This window comes from Dromiciops gliroides, chromosome 4, assembly GCF_019393635.1.
Source record: "Dromiciops gliroides isolate mDroGli1 chromosome 4, mDroGli1.pri, whole genome shotgun sequence".
Lineage (NCBI taxonomy): Eukaryota > Metazoa > Chordata > Mammalia > Microbiotheria > Microbiotheriidae > Dromiciops > Dromiciops gliroides.
In genome coordinates, this window is record NC_057864.1 from 130,924,158 (window position 1) to 130,940,949 (window position 16,792).

Sequence of the window (16,792 nt, forward strand, 5' to 3'; positions counted from 1 at the left end):
ATTTATTTATTTATTAGATTTCACAGTTCTGACAAGTCTGATTACATGACTTCTTAGCCTCACTAGTTGACTAAAAGCTGCAAATTAGAAATGAAGGAGCAACATGTTGGAAGCGATAAGAAATAACAGCTCTTGTTTTATTATCTGAAGCAAAGGAAAAAATAGAAAAACAGTGAAAAGGAAAATAACTTAGATATTAAAGTCTACTGCTATTTAATTTGACTGACCTTCAGTCCTCCATACTTTACTGTATTTCTGATTATAGTAAGTCATTGGAAAGGTTAAATTCAGTGCTCATTTTATTTTTATAAAATATATTTTAGAAAGACTATCCTTTTTTTTTTTAAGGACTCTAGTATTTTAAATTAAGGTAATTTTTCAGTATCCAGCAAATAAATGAGGTAATGTAAGGTATGGTTATGATAGTTATAAGTTAAAATTATTTTCCTTTTTGATTTAATGAAATTGTAGAAAGTTATTACTGGAAAAGGATCCTTCCTATCCTGTAGCTTAATTAGTTCATCTTACAAATGAGGAAACTGAAGTAAAAAAGATTTAATGATTTGCCCAGAGTTTCAGCTTTCTTGTAACAGAAGCAGGACTATAACCAAAGCTTCCTAATTCTAATCCTTAGCTCTTTGACTATATCGTATTATCTCACAAAAGAAAATAAGATTAAAATTTTTGAAACTTTTAGTATAAATAATTGGGGAAGATAGGTAACTTTTAGCTATTTGTAACTTACAGGTATTTTGAAAGAGGATGAAAACAAATTGACCTCAGTTCCAATGGCTGGAATTTCAGAATTAAATCACCCAAGCTCCATTCAAATTTCTGAACCTTCACCTTGTGCCTTATCAGACCACGAAAGGTAAGCTTTTTGGAGGACAATAAATGTCTTTTAAAAAGAAACCACTAAAAATTTTAAAAGGCTCTCTTTTAATAAAATGATAAGCATAAAAGACTGTTCTAAAACAGTTTTTGTTTCCATTACACTTCATTTAGATCTTTGAAGTCTTCATTTTGATAATAGTAAATTTTTTCTTAATTACTATGATTATGATATCATTTTAGTTGGAGAAAAAAAGCTTTCTTCCCAAAAGCAGTCCATAATTTTTAGTCTCTTCATTTCTTTTATGTCTCTTCTGTTTGATATTAAGAAGGACTATGGTTCAGCACTGCTCAGTGTATAGTTTAGGATAGAATGTAGGTCTAAATAGTGAACAGTAGGACCAAATAGCATACCAGTATAGGAGCCATGATTAGATTTGTACTACATGTATATAAGATCTAGCCCCACTATTACTGCCAGTCTTCTTTCCCAAACTAGACACTGCTATCATTTGATTTTGATCAGAAAGTTCATATGACTCTTAGTATAGCATGGTTGGTATAGTATATAGTACAGTACAGTACCAGTACAAAGATGGCTGACCTGATCCAACAGGATTGGGATGTAAAATGGACATTTTTTTTTCTGATAAAAGTATTTTATTACTTTTTCCAGTTACATGTAAAGATAGTTCTCAGCATTTGTTTATACAAGCTTTCCAATTTTAAAATGGACATTTGTAATGTGTCCTATATCATACTAGAATTCTGTTATACGCGAAATCCTTGTATTTCACAGTTTCTAGAGGTTAATATAGTTGGAAAGAGAAGATGGGGATGTCCAAAGAGAAAAATGTGCCTTTATTTTCCTTCAGAAACAAGTGGGTTGTGCCTAGAGCTATCTACTCTTCCTATACGTTTATTTATTGCCTTCCCTTATTTCATATACCCTTGTATCTCTGATTTCCAGTAACCCCTCAGTGGTCAAAGGCTCCAAAATTACCCCCATCTTCTTTTCAAATTAAAATTCTTTCACTGTCTCAACTAAATGTTCAACAGATTTCTCTGATTAGAGTGGAATAAATACAGGTTTATCCTTCTCTTGAGACAGACACCTGTTAACTCCATTCTCTAATTGCTAGGTTGTATGAGGGATTTTTTTATTTTGTTTTTGATTGGGGCCATTATGTTAGAGTTTTTATTTTGTTTGCCTCTTCTTGGAGCTGACTTGATCCTCTCCTTCTCCTCCACGTTAAGTCCCTCAGGGAACAAAATATACATAATTTGCATTCTTTTAGTATTATTGGGGAGGGTAGTGGTGCAAGATTTAGTAGATGCTCTGTATAAACAGAGGAAGGTAAAACAATACTCCCTGGAACACTGAAATAGTGAGACAGATTCCCCAAGGCACATGTGAAAATCATGACTAAGTAGTCACTTCTCATCTATAATAATGTGCTCAATTGTGTGCTTCAGGAGTTCACAGAAGAAAGATCATTATGAATTGGAGTAGCTGGGGAAGGCTTTGTGGAAGAGGTGGGACCTAAGCTGTTACTTCAAGATCAAAAATATACATTACAGTTAACAGCACAAGATTATCAAAATTGTCTTATTTTTCGGTACTGGAATTTGTTTTTATTGTATATTGATTTGAGTAGCTCATAAATTTAAATAAGTTTAAAATCTTTTGGATTTTGAAAAAACTGACATAGCAATCATTCATAGCAACCATTCATGAAGTCTAAAATTAACTAATAAAAAGCTGTTTTCATAGCTATCTATGACAGTGTAAACAAATATAGACCATTTTTGTTAAATATATATTTTATTAAATTTTGTTATTGTAAACAAAGATGAATCAAGGACAAGGAGCAAGCTGATACAGATGTACACAGCCATATCCAAATCATTGATATATCATTTTAAAATTCATTATATGATTTCCTCATTTTCTTTGCTTATACAGTAATTCAGGAAATATCTGTGAGAATTCCCTTTATCAATAAATAGATTCAGATCTTAATACATAAATACTAAAGGCTCTATGATGCTAAATTGTGAAGTATATGGGAACTCATTTTTCCTAGGAGATCAGCAGTTAGTTTATGACTTAGTAAATATGTGCTCCATATCTCCTTGAGACACAGCTAACTCATTTCTCTTTTTTTTTTTTTTTAAGTGAGGCAATTGGGGTTAAGTGACTTGCCCAGGGTCACACAGCTAGTAAGTGTTAAGTGTCTGAGGCCAGATTTGAACTCAGGTACTCCTGAATCCAGGGCCGGTGCTCTATCCACTAACTGATTTCTTCAGAGTAAAACATTTAGTAATCCAGAGATATGATTTGAACCCAAGTATTACTGATTCCAGCCCCATCACTCTGTACAGACTTTGTTGTTCAATCATTTCAGTTATATATGACTCTTTGTGACCCCATTTGGGACTTTTGTGACAAAGATAATAGAGTGGTTTGCCATTTCCTTCTCCAGCTTATTTTACAGATGAAGAAACTGAGGCAAACAGGCTTAAGTGACTTGCCCAGGGTCACACAGCTACATGTCTATGGCCAGATTTGAACTCAGTATGGATGAGTCTTCCTGACTTCAGGCCCAGCACTATATACACTGCCCCACTTAGCTACTCCATATCCAAGCTTACCGAGACTAAAAATTCTAAAATTAGCTTACATTGCTTAAGTTCACCCTAGTTAAGGAACAGAGGAGGTAGGACAAAAGAGATATGTCTAGTGGAAAGAGAATCTGTGTATTAGAATTAGGGTACTTGCTATTCAAATCCCATCTTTGCCTCTTACTACAGTTTGACCACAGACAAGTCAGTACACCTCCTAGTCTAAATTTTCTCATCATAAAGTGACTTAGACTAGTTGACTTCTGATGTCCTTTTTCAGCTCTAAATGAATGATCATATGATCATCAAAGGATCTCTGCTCCCAACCTATACCTGGCTTTGGTCATCTTGGTTATTGCAGTAACTTCCTTGTGATGGTTCTGCATGTAATTAAAATCCATCCACGATAATGATACAATATTACTCTTAAAATACTCTTTGTTATGTCTTTCTCCTGTCTAGACTTCTCAGATTAATATTCACAACTCTCAGTCTGTCAAATATATATATGTATCCTTATCTCCCACCATTCCCCAAGGAAAACCTTCCACTCTAACCTGATCAGGCAACAACTTTATCCTGTGAACCATCATGCTTATTCCCATTCCCATGTCTTTTAGTCCTTTGTAATAATATTCTTTCTACCTAGAATATCCTCTAAATCTATTCACATTTCACTCCTATTTGCCCCAGAAATACAGCCTTCTGTTCTAATCCATCCCTTCTAGATGCTTCTATGGTATTTGTTTGTAATTTTTAAAAAATTTCTAATGTGTCTCATTGTTCATAGTCTGTATATGACATTGCCTTAGTAGCCATCAATACTTTTTCTAATTTCAATAATTGTGTCCTAAAAAAGACCTTATGAAGCAAAACAGTGTTGTTTCCTGGGAACAGTATTCTAAATGTAATGATATAAAAATAGGTATTCATGATATCACAATAAGTTTATAGTTTAATAATGAGATAAAATGATATTCATCAGAGCAATATTCTTCATGAAATGCCAGATTATACAGAGCTTTATGGCTATAAGATACTCTAAATATCTTCTCTCATTTGAACCTTAAAACAACTCTGCAAGGCAGGTGTAGTGCTAATATTATCTTCATTTTACTGAAGTAATGAAGATACTGATTAATGACTTATCCAAGGTTGTTAAATGATAGAACTGGAACTCAAATTCAGCTCTTACACCTTTAAGACCACTGAAGATCTTTATGCTAAGCTATTTTTACCTTTCACTATGTTCAGAGGATGATAGAGTTAAGACTATCATTTTAAAAGTCACCCAGGTAGTGATAGAGCTGAATTCTGCACCTAGGCCCTCATGACTACCAATCCAAAACCTTTTTCATTGTCATTTGTCAACAGGGACTATGTATAAAGCCTCTTCCCCACTCCCACAGTGCTTTGTGCAAGGTGTTTAGTAAACACTTGTTGAAATTATTTGGAAATTGGCCATTGGTTTCTAGGATTGACTAAATATATAATGTAGTTTAAATCGGAACTTAATGCCTATCAACTTTTGGGGATATTCAGGAAAGGTATTTTAAAATATTACCTTTTATTACTCTAGAGACCTATTGGATATGTTGTTTTATTTGAGAATACAGGAACAACTTCTGATGTAACTATAATTGGTAAGCATATAGTCAAAGAAAATAAGAACAAGTAAAAATGTTGTAAAAGGGTATATATTCCCACTGCAATTTACATAACATTAATTGAAATTTAGTCATTTTTATCTTTTGCATTCAGTTTCTTTGTAAAATGAAGGTATTGATCTCTTAAACTTTCAGCCTCTCTTAACATGCTATGATTCTTTTTTTAATCATAAACGTAATATATAATCAATAAAACTAATGTAAATCCATAAACACATGTAATATGCCAAACATTTTAACACAGTAGAACTATGGTTCTGTCTCAAAAGGGAAATCTTCACCCAGGAACCCAAATTGCCACTTTTGGATGAAAAGCAGTTATCTGGTGAAATAAGTACTACTACAGTTGGAATAACAGGAGCAAATAATGAACGTATGTATTGTGCAGTTTGTAATACTCTGACAGTTTAGAGTCAGATGTGTTTTAGTATTGTCTGGAAATAGAGATTTTATCTTCTTTGGAATTGGAAGCAAGAGCAGAGGAGAGTGGTAAACAGTGGTACCTATGCTATTTTACTTCATTTTTTTCCCTATCCATATATTCTCTCTTTAGTTGCAGTATGCCAGAGGGAGAAGAATCTAGCACTATTGCTATAGGTGTGGTGGGTCATTTCTGCTTTCACAGTATTAGTCGTAGCACTTGGTGAGCGATGTTTTGGCATGGTACCTGTAGGCATTTTTGCCCCACAAGGTACAAAAAGGGTCTGACCAGTTCATCAATTCACAGCTGGGAAAGCTATCTGGCCTGCTGATACCAAGTGAGGCCATGACAATTTCCCCTTCTTTGTTCACCTAGTGATTTATAGCTATACAGATTTTAAAAAATGCAATAAACTGACTTTATTCCAGTAGTTATGAGAGTATGAAATGTAACTACAGTACTGGAATTTAGCAAGCTGTTTAGCACCAAGTTGCCAAAAGCAGGACTAGAACCTGCAGTGCCTGTCAGTTAGCAGTAGTTTTGGAGAAAGAATAAATCAAGAATAAGAAAAAGAGGTGATAAAGATGAGGAATGATAAGGTACCACTAATGTTTACATAAACATGGCACAGAAGACTGTATTCTTTCTTAATATGCCTAGTTAGATGCTCTCTTCCATAAGAAAAGCAGCCAGTTTTCTTTTTGGCCAAGAAATAAAACAGTTGAGGGTGAACCTTATGTGATGTTACACTATTTAAAATCAGGATATCTGCTTGCCAGAAGTGTCCTGTTGAATAAACTTTCAGACTGATTAATGGACAAGCATTTGAATTCCTTAGTCCACAAGTCATAGTATTTGAATCAGGAAGGAAAGGTTTTGTTTTAATCAAAAGTGGTGGTTGAAAAACAAATATAGAATATGTTTAGCTTATGTGTTTTCTTTAAGTAGAAATGAAATGTGGTAATTTTTTAACTTTATTTTTCTTGAGTTTTTTTCATCTGTGTTTTCTTTTACAACATGACTAATGTGGAAATCTTTTGCATCATTACACATGTATAACCTGTATCATATTGCTTGCCTGCTCAATTGGGGTAGAGAGAGGGAGGAAGGGAGAGAATTTGGAACTCAAAAGTTTTAAAAATGAATGTTAAAAATTGTTTTTATATGTAATTGGGGGAAAATAAAATACTAAGAAATGGGGGGGGGGGAGGAAATGTGGGAAATTAAAACAATTGTAAGATATTCCAGTCTTGTCAGTGATAGAAGATAGCTTGATAGAGATTTTATCATAGAATTCACAGTGCTAGTTTGCTCTTGAGCATTATGTAATAGTTTTAAAAATAAGTTGAAAACCAGTAAATCAAGATAGGTTTTAAGTGGAGTATAATTTGTTTTCTTCTACTTGCTTTCAAATTCATCAGATTAGACAGTTAATGTCTTTCACTGTCTTTCAGCTGTGATGAGTGACCTGCATGTCAGTGAAAGTTCTGTGACTGTTACTTCTGAAACTCCTACAACGGATACCTCTGAAAATAGACCTACACAAGAAATAGCCTTAGATTTAAAGGAAGATTGTGAAATAGAGGTTGATGCACCAGAAGAAAATGCTAATTTACCAGAAGAAAAACCATCAGTTTCTGACAGTTCTGAATCTCAAGAAATTCATGTAAGAAAACGTTTCCCACATTTTGAACTGTCTGTGAGGTCAGTTGGATCTGTCCATTTTTTCCATCTTAGTTTTGATCATTATTACATACCATAATGATGGAGTGTAGTATATTTTCTCTTTTTACATTGTGTCCATAAACCTTTTAAGTAATATATACTGATCAGAAAAATTGTACCACCCTTTCCTTAAGCCGCCTCTTTTATGAAAATTAAGAGGCTAATAACAAATTCAGCATGTTTGAAGGAGTTTGTTTCTTGGTACCCAATTAATATTTGAAAATTTCTAGATATATTCTTCAACAGATAATGGCTACTCAGAAGGGAAGGGTGTGGAATTCAGGATGAGTTATTCTTTTGCCAGTCATTTAATTGAGATATGTTGAAAAGTATTAGGCTAATGAAACTGATATTTTTTTTTAACTGGATTTTTTTATTCTGTTAGAGAGTTAAGTAGCATTCAGTCAGACATAATCAAACTTACACTCACTGGTTTCTTTGGGTTTTTGTTTGTTTGTTTGTTTTTCAGTTTAGAAACTTATGATTTTTAGTTTTTGGAATCCTAGCAAACCATTCTTTGTCACTGGGCAGTAGTGACATTGATGACATGCCAGTATAAAGCATTTCAAATGAAAGCCATTTGTTTGGGGTTCTGATAAAACAAACAAAAACAAGAAAACCAGTGCATAACACATTTATGTTTTTATAATGTTTTAAAGTTTTTTTAATGACTTGTCAATTCACTTTCATGGTAGCCTAACTAGCCACGTTTTACTCCTTAGCAAAAAAGAGAAATACCTGCATCCCCATTTCTTCATGTTGGAGTGCTAATGAAATTGTGTTGATGGCATGAATGGGAGAGAACTTTTATTTCTAAGAATTGCCATTCTGTTAATATAACTGAATGTTTGGGAAATGGGAAACTGGCTATGTTCTCAGTGGTGGGTAATAATGTTCTACCTACTTGGTCAGGAGATCTCTATTGTTTCTACTTCCTCCTTTTTCTCCCCTTCCCTTACCAAAAGGTAAATGCAAGGACCATTCCTTCTTCCACCAAACCCTTACAAGAGAGGTATTCAACTTGAAAGCCTTAGGAATTTCATGGTTTATGCAGTCCCAGCCAAAGGGAAGAGGATTGAGGCTAGCCCAAGGGAGCTTATGTAGGTGAACTCTTCTTCAACCTTATGGGGATCATTCTATTTAGAAAGTGTGCATAGTTATTAAGTGATATATGGGGGTTATTTAGAAATACTAATTTTCTCTTTCCCCCACTGAGACCTCACATAGTACTTTGTAGCACTTATGTTCATATTATATGTTATAGTCCCTTGTGCATATATAACTCTACTAGACTGTAAGCTCCATGAAGGCAGGGACCATGTCTTATTTACCGTTTGTATTTCCCCCAGCACCTAAAATAGTACTTTATATGGACTTAATTAAATGTTGCATAAATGAATTAAATGTTTCCCCCCTCCCAGCTTCTCTTCCTCCACCCTCTACTTCCTACCCCTTTAAATAGAATAATAACTTTAAGTGTTTTTCATTCTCCTCACAAATATTATTACAAAACTTCAAAACCTAAAACTGTTTTTTCTAAAGGATACAGTCTGGCATTTTTACCCCAAATCCAGATCTGTCTGACTGATGAAACAGAACATTTCCTGTTTAGCTACTTTGACTGAAAAGTGTAAAATCTCATGTTTTAGAATAATGATTATGTGTGTTATATATATATATATATATATATAATATATACTCATCTAGTTTGTGATTGAAAAGTTGGGGGTAAAACTGACTCTGAAACCCTTGTTGTGAGTCTTTGAAATAAATTCATTTATGGAAATGTTTCTTAACAGATTTTATATTTTAATATGTTTTAGGTGATTGAACATGAAAGAGTTGAAGCCTTGGCATCAGGAGAAGAGACTGGGACACTTTCTTTGAATGAGTTGTATCCTTCAAGGACTCTAAAGCTTCAGTATAACTTTGATACCATTGAGCAACAGTTCACTTGTGGCTTACCTGATAGCAAAGACTCTGCTGAATGTGACATGGCTGAAGTGGATGGAGAGCTTTTTGTGCCTCAGAGCAACTTTAGCTTGGTATTAGAAGGTGAAGAAGGAGAAGTCGAAACAGGAGATTGTGCCACATCTGATGTGTCAACTAAAATAGCTAATACAGCAGTTGAGAAAGAGAAAGATTATGATGATGACAGTGGTAAACACGAGCATGTTAAAGGTTTGGTATCTGTCAGAATAAATGATCAGGAATCCCAAAATGATGTAGAGACATTACCGTATGTGCCAGAACCAATTAAGGTAGCTATTGCTGAAAATTTACTAGATGTAATTAAAGACACAAGGAATAAAGAATTTGCTTCAGAAACAGTAGAACAAACTATCCTTGAAACCATGCCTTTAATAACTCAGAAGGTGATGCGTTCCACCAAGGCAGAAAAAGAAACAAGTCTAGTAGATTTAAATGATAGCCAAGGCAATGACATGATACCTTCTAGAACACGAACAAGAGGACAAAGCATCAGAAATCTAAAGGCCAGATCAACACCTGAGAAGTCCTCAGACATTCCAACACCTGAATTCCTAGAACTTTCTGCTATAAAGAGAAGTACCAGGAAAACAAAAGAAAAATCTGAGATATCTGAAAGTGCCTTTACTGAAATTAAAGTAGCCTCTCAGAAAGTATCCCAGGATGCTGTTACTCCTAGAAGAGGAAGGAAAAAAAAAGTGAATCTGGATACATTAAAAATTGCTATTGAACAGGAATTACAAGACTCCACAACTCCACAACGAAGAGAATTAAGGACGAGATCATCTCAACTTTCTGAATCGTCAAATGAAGAAACTCCTCATAGTAAAGAAGTTAAACTTCTTTCTGCTACGAGAAGAATTTTGAGAAGTAGTACAAAAAAATCTGTAGAGGAGCAGGAAAGAAGTGAATTATTAAATGACCAGAACGTTAAAATAGTAGCCAGTCCTGGCAGAAGTAGGAGGAATTTGAGAAGTGTTAATATGGAACTCTCTGAAAATGTTGGTCCTAATCAAGATGGTGCATCCAGTGAAGAGATGCACCCTGTCCAACAAAGTGGAAGAAGCAGGAGAGTGAATAGCACCTCAGTATCTCAAGAACATTCTAAACTTGATTTATCTGAATTGACTTTTGAAACAGAATTTAAGACACCAGCTACACCGAAGAAACGTGGCAGACCAAGAAGAGTAAATCTCTCAGAGGATAAAGAAATCCAAGAAGTTAGTACTGAGAAGAAACAAACTCCTCCTACCCCAAGAAGATCGACAAGAATCACCCCAGGTAAAACTGGTGATAATAATCTTGGAAAACTAATTTTAGAAAACAATCCTTTATCAACAGATGAAGGACTGACTACAACATTGAGCTCTAAGAGAAAATTGACAAAAGTGACTGAAAATCAAAGGAGAAAAAATAAACTTCCTTCAGTATCAGAAGGAAGCACAGATGAAGAAATGATACTCAAAGACTCTAAAAGCAAAGAAATAATGCATGCTGATAATGGTTTGACCAACTCATCTCGTAATACAAGGACTAGATCCAGCAAGACTATTATTTTTCCTAACTTTTCCGACCCCCAAACTGAATCTTTTTTATTTTCTTCACCTGTTTCAAAAGTTACAAGGAAGACAAGAGGTACACTTTTTTTTTAAATTTCAAACCAAAATTCCATTCAGAGTTTCATTTTAAAATAAACTTTCATGGGATTGATTTAAAACCTAACTATATGAAAACTAAAATTTATCATTTAAGAATGAACATATTTCTTTTTGGGGGCGGGGGAGAGGTAAGGCAATTGGGGTTAAGTGACTTACCCAGGGTCACACAGCTGGTAAGTGTCAAGTGTCTGAGACAGCATTTTGAACTCAGGTCCTCCTGAATTCAGGGCCGGTGCTCTATCCACTGTGCCACCTAGCTGCCCCATACTTCTATTTTCTTTAAATTGGTTTCATTTACTTTTAGTTCTTGTGGTTTATTTCTCAGTCAAGTTGTACTGATTGAGGGGTGCTTTTTTTTTTTTTTTTCAAATTGCTGGGTTTTTGTAGATAGTGTTCCCAGATAATATATGCTAGATAGCATTTCAGTAAATTTCTTCATTAAAGAGTTCAAATTTCTTTTTAGTTGCCTCTTCCCTTCTCCCCTTTTTTTGGCTCTTCACAAGTCAAAACCAATTCTATTTATTTCAACAAAAAGTTCCAGGTATAGCCAATGTGTTATTAATTTTTAATTATTAATTATATTATTTCATGAACTAACCTGCTTCAAAGTTTATTTTTATCTTGATTAATCTCAATCGCCCTAGTCTCACTATTCTTCTCCTCCCCTCCCCCCCCCCTTGCACAAAGTTGTATAATTAGTTGTTTCCTCAAAAACTCCAGTCTTAAAAACTCCTGGGAACTGCTACATTCCGTAGTCAAAAATGTTCTTTCTTAAGCTTGAAAAAATTTTTGCTCTATACTTCCTATCCCCTAACTAAAAATTTGAGAGGTAGTTTTACCATCTAAAGTTGAATTCTTTTATATACCACTTTTTCCCCTTTAAAAAACAGTCTTTTCTTTGCTCTCTGATCAACTAGTATCTGGAAGTTACTGATTGTTGTAACATTACCAGTCATATTAAGGATACTCCTCTTAAAGCAAATAACCTTATTATATAATATTTAAGTGGCATAAATTTACTATCCAAACTCAGGTTATGGTTATGTAACTGTAATAGCTAGTAGTGGATTTAAAGTATAGTAGTGTAAAAACACATAACATGATCAGTGAATGAAGGGACGTTATTCAGGCTTAGTCTGACTCCTGAAATCTGGAGGTAATATCTTAAACTCTGTCATGCAAATACTATATATACATACTGTATTATTTTTGTATAGAAAAAAAATCTCGTATTAAATTGCCCTTTACAAATTTTCGGTTTGCTGCTTTGTATATCAGATGGGAGGGTCAAAAAAAAATTTCAAACAGATTGATTCTGTTGGTCCCATGTAGACACAATGTTAACACTTCTCTTCTGATGTCAGAGTTATGTCCCATTCTGGATATAGAAGAGAGCTTTTAGAAAATCAGCTAAATTTGTTTTTCCTAAAGTATGATGGAAAGTTGCTTCTATTTAGGAAATGTTTAATGAATAAAAATTATATCAGCTGTCCAATGTTTTTTATGTGCATTCTGAATTACTAGGGTAGTGTTTATTATGAAATTTGCTTTGTTTTCTTATTCAGAATCAGCAAATTAAATTCAAATAACTTATCCAGTAGTTGCTGAGTTTTTAGTTATAGCAAAGCCATATGTTTGTTTCGAGAGATAACATGTTAAAGGTATTTAATAAAACTTGGCATAAATGTGAAGCTAATTTCTACTGGGAGAAAAAGCAACTAGTGACATTTATTCAAAGGAAATCTCATCTTTATGTGATTTCTAAAGCTATATACATCTTTTGAGTTAACCTAAAATATTAGGGATGGGAGTTATACAGAGAATCTTAGAAGAAAGAAGTAAATCTTAAGAGCTTTATGTAAAATCAAGATTTCTATTTATATTCTTAAAATATTAATTTTGTTAACTAAAAGCTTGTATTGCAGCATATTAGTTTTGATGGTCAGTTTTAATAAATGTCCAGTTTTTATTGTCATGAATACTAGATTAGTAAAAGTAAGAACATTTGGCCTTCTAAATCCTGGCTTTATCATTTTACTAGTGGTTTTTTATGAATCTTAGTATTTTAAAAGCAAAAATTTTGTGGGGGAGTGGGACATCAAAACTTATATATGTAAAAATCACCTCTTAGGGCAAAGTGATCACGATGTATATTTAAGAATTTTCTTTCACAGGTTTATAAATGAACAACCTTCTGAAATACTTGTATTAATCTCGGAGATCCCTTTCATGAATAGAAGGGAAAAGGCTACAGATCAGATTCTGCAATAACAATGTCTGTATATAGGTACAAAAGAGATCTGGTTCTCAGTTATTCCATTTTGATTTCTCCATGATAAACCTTGATTTTAGCTTTTTTGAGACACATTCATATCTTTTGCTTACTTAGCCCCTTTGTTGACATCATCATCATTTCTGCTTATCCTTTAACTGAATTATAGTGTAAATTCCAGAATGAGCTACAAAGGTTTCAAAAGTTTTTAACTTTATGTAAAAACACTTCTTATCCCCAAGAAGGCATAAATCACAAAGCATACATGGATGAGTAAGATAATGTCAGTGCTATTGATCTCAAACACCGAGTAGGAAATAACAGAATAGAAAATGTAAACTTTCTAGCTGCTTTTTTGGAATCTTTACAGAATAACATTCTGTTTGAAACATTAAAACTCTCAGTCATCTGGGTTGAGCCAAATTTAATTGACTTTGGGAAAGGATCTTATAGATTTAGAAAGAGGGTCCTTGAAAATCTTTTAGTCTGACCCTTCTTTTTACAGATAAGATGACTGAGGCCCTCAAAGCTCAGGGGACTTGTCTTAGGTCATACAAGTAATAATTAGTAGTATAACTGGGGCTTTTAAACCCAGGTCCATATCCGGTTCTCTCTCCACTGTATCACACTGCCTCTTGGTGCTAATTCCTAGTGCTGCTCCCCTCTAGCCAACACAGATTATTACAGTAATTAAAAATGTAATACATTTTTGGACAAATGCTAGCTTCAGATATAGATGGAAGTGCTTGCAGCTTTATAACATATACCATTTGCTCTAAACTTTATTTTTCTATTGGTAGATTTTTGCACTTAAATTTAACTGTATATTTGTGATGTTTTTTTTTTTCTTTTTTTAAGCTCAAAAAATAGAAACCACTGTACAGTTGAAGGGCCTGGTTTCAGATTTGTCCTCTCAATTTGTCTTCTCACCCCCTACTTTGAGGACTACACGAAAACAGGCATCTGAACTTTCACGGATTGTAAAAGAACTGGTAAGAATTATGTTGTTGCTGGTTTTCATCCCTCAAAATATCGTTTTTTCCTCTTGAAGCATGTCTCCAATGTCAGTTTAAGTGGCAGTTACATGTATATTAAAACCATAAAGCTGCCTTACTTTTTATTTTAAAATTCTGCTCCTTTATGCCAAATATCCTGGTAATTACAACTGTGATGTGAATGTGATATTAGAAGTAATTCTGTCAGTTTCCACATTTTGTCAAATGTATTTTTTAATGGTTTAAGCTCACTGTTTTTTATTTTTTAATCCAAAGGAATTACCGATTGAAAACGATCCAAAATCAGTAGAAACCACAGAAAAGCAAAAAGTAAAACGAATCAGGACAACAAGAACAAAAGCAAGCAAGTATGGAAAATTTTTCAACAGTATAATATCTATTTTCATTCAAAATTAGACTGGACTAAGAATTTAAAATTTCCAATTAATTTGAGAGATCTCTGATAATTTTTTTTCACTGATAAACTTTATTTAGATGAATTCCTGAAAGCCATCTTTTATTATGTCATCATTATATACTCTTAAAGTGTGTAAAACAAGTGTTTGATGCTAATTCTGCTATTTTAGGTGAACAAGCAATTCCATTCCATTCCATTCAATTTTTATCTTTGAATCCCCAGAACCTAGCAATGCAATAACTATAATAACAGGAATAACTAGAATAATAACTAGAAGCTTTTCTTAAGGTCAGGGGCCAAAGCAATTATGTCTTTTAGAGCAATTATTATTTGATATAGTTCTAAAATTACTAGCTACTACAATTAAGAAAAAGAAATTGAGGGAATAAGTATAGACAATAGAGAAACAATACTTTTTGTAGATGATGTGGTATGCTTTAAGAAGGTTAGAAATTCAAATAAAATTAAGAAGAACCAGCTAATAAATAAAGATTTAAAAAGCTGACAGATTATCAAGTTTTCTCTGTATCATCAACAAAACCCAACAGAAGAAATAGATGATAAAAGAAAATAATTTCAAATAACTATCAAGTCTGTAGCTTTCTGGAAGTCCAGATATCATAACACATGGATATTATATAAATATAACTATAAATATTCTAATTTAACAAATAGAGAAGTTAATTTTTCATGGTTTTACTACTGTGAGGTAGTATTACATAGTAGATGTAAAACCAGCCTCAGCTTCACGAATGCCTGGATTCTAGTCCTACCTGGAAAAATGCCAGTTTTATGACCCTGGGCTAGTTTCCTCTTCCAGGAATTCCCTGTCCTAAATATATATAGTGACTTGATTAAAATAAATCTAGGCTATCAAAATCCATCTGAAAAATACTCCAAGTCCAAAATATCCCAATGATAGAAATGAAAATTAAAACTACTCAAATTAACAAAGATAAGGAAAATGACAAATGTTTGTGATGCTGTGGGAGGACAGACAACGAATGCTTCACTGGTGGAAATATAACAAGTTCCAACTAAAAGTCACTAAACTATACATACCCTTTGGCCTAGCAATACAACTAGTAGACCCCAAAAGATTAAAAAAAAAATGAAAGACCCCCCAAAGGTACCAAAAATATATGGTAAATATTTTTTTTATTGGTTGAAAGGATTTGGGGGAAAAATAGGAGCCCATCAGTTTGGGATTTGGTCAGTCATTTTTTAGTCATGTCTGACTCTTCATGATCCCATTTGGGGTTTTCCTGGCAAAGATACTGTAGTGGTTTGCCACTTCCTTCATCAGTTCATTTTACAGATGAGGAAACTGAGGTAAGCAGGATTAAGTGGCCAAGTTTGAACTCAGGTCTTTCTAACTCCAGGCCTAGCACTCTATCCACGGTACCAGCTAGCTGCTCCTGAACCCAATTTTTTGTTGTTGTTGAAAGGATTTGGAAAATAGTAGCCCATCAGTTTGGGAGTATATAAACATGGTATTATTTAGTGTGGCACAATAATATTCTAAAAAATAATGAAAAGTATATACTCATAGAAACCTGAGAGAACCTAAATGAACCTATGCCAGAGGAGAACAATTTCTGTAACTACAGTATTATAAATAAAAACTTTGAAAGACTTCAGCTCTGATAAGTGCACTGACTAATCATGACTTGAGAAGACTGGTAATGAGTGATGCTTCCTACGATTTGACAGAAAGAGGTATATTAGAGGAACAGAATAAGATGAAAGGTTTTCAAGCATGGGCAAGGAAGAAAAGAGGGGGAAGAAAAGGTAGGTACAAGGAATTTGCAGGCTCTCCATAACTTTTAAAAAATATTCCAACTCACTAATAATAGAAATGCAAATTAAAACAATCTCAAGGTTTCATTTCATACCCATCAAATTGGCAAAGATGACTAAAGCTGAACATAGTCATTGTTGATGAACTATAGAATATTAGGTTTGCTAATAGATGATTAGTGGAATTGTGAATTCATTCAATCGGTCTGTTGTATTTCTTGACCCAGCAAATTGTACTATTGGATATATATTCTTAAAGAAGTCAGAAACAAAAAAGCAGGTCTTGTATGTGCACCAAGAAATTCATAGCAGCACTTTCTGTGTTAGCCAAAAAAAAAAGAAAGAAAAAAGGGAACAATAGTGAGTCCATATCAATTGAGAAATTGTTGAA

At 33.6% G+C, this 16,792-nt stretch overlaps 1 protein-coding gene across 1 annotated transcript in view; it reads left to right on the forward strand.

The window, feature by feature from the left end:
• AHCTF1 (AT-hook containing transcription factor 1) overlaps positions 1 to 16,792 on the forward strand; it is a 115,228-nt gene that overhangs the window by 97,157 nt on the left and 1,279 nt on the right. Inside the window, exons 30-35 of the mRNA XM_044004193.1 lie at positions 748 to 871; positions 5,393 to 5,496; positions 6,999 to 7,210; positions 9,093 to 10,893; positions 14,047 to 14,180; positions 14,460 to 14,551. Coding sequence (XP_043860128.1) covers positions 748 to 871; positions 5,393 to 5,496; positions 6,999 to 7,210; positions 9,093 to 10,893; positions 14,047 to 14,180; positions 14,460 to 14,551 — 2,467 coding nt within the window. The remainder of the gene's footprint in view (positions 1 to 747; positions 872 to 5,392; positions 5,497 to 6,998; positions 7,211 to 9,092; positions 10,894 to 14,046; positions 14,181 to 14,459; positions 14,552 to 16,792) is intronic.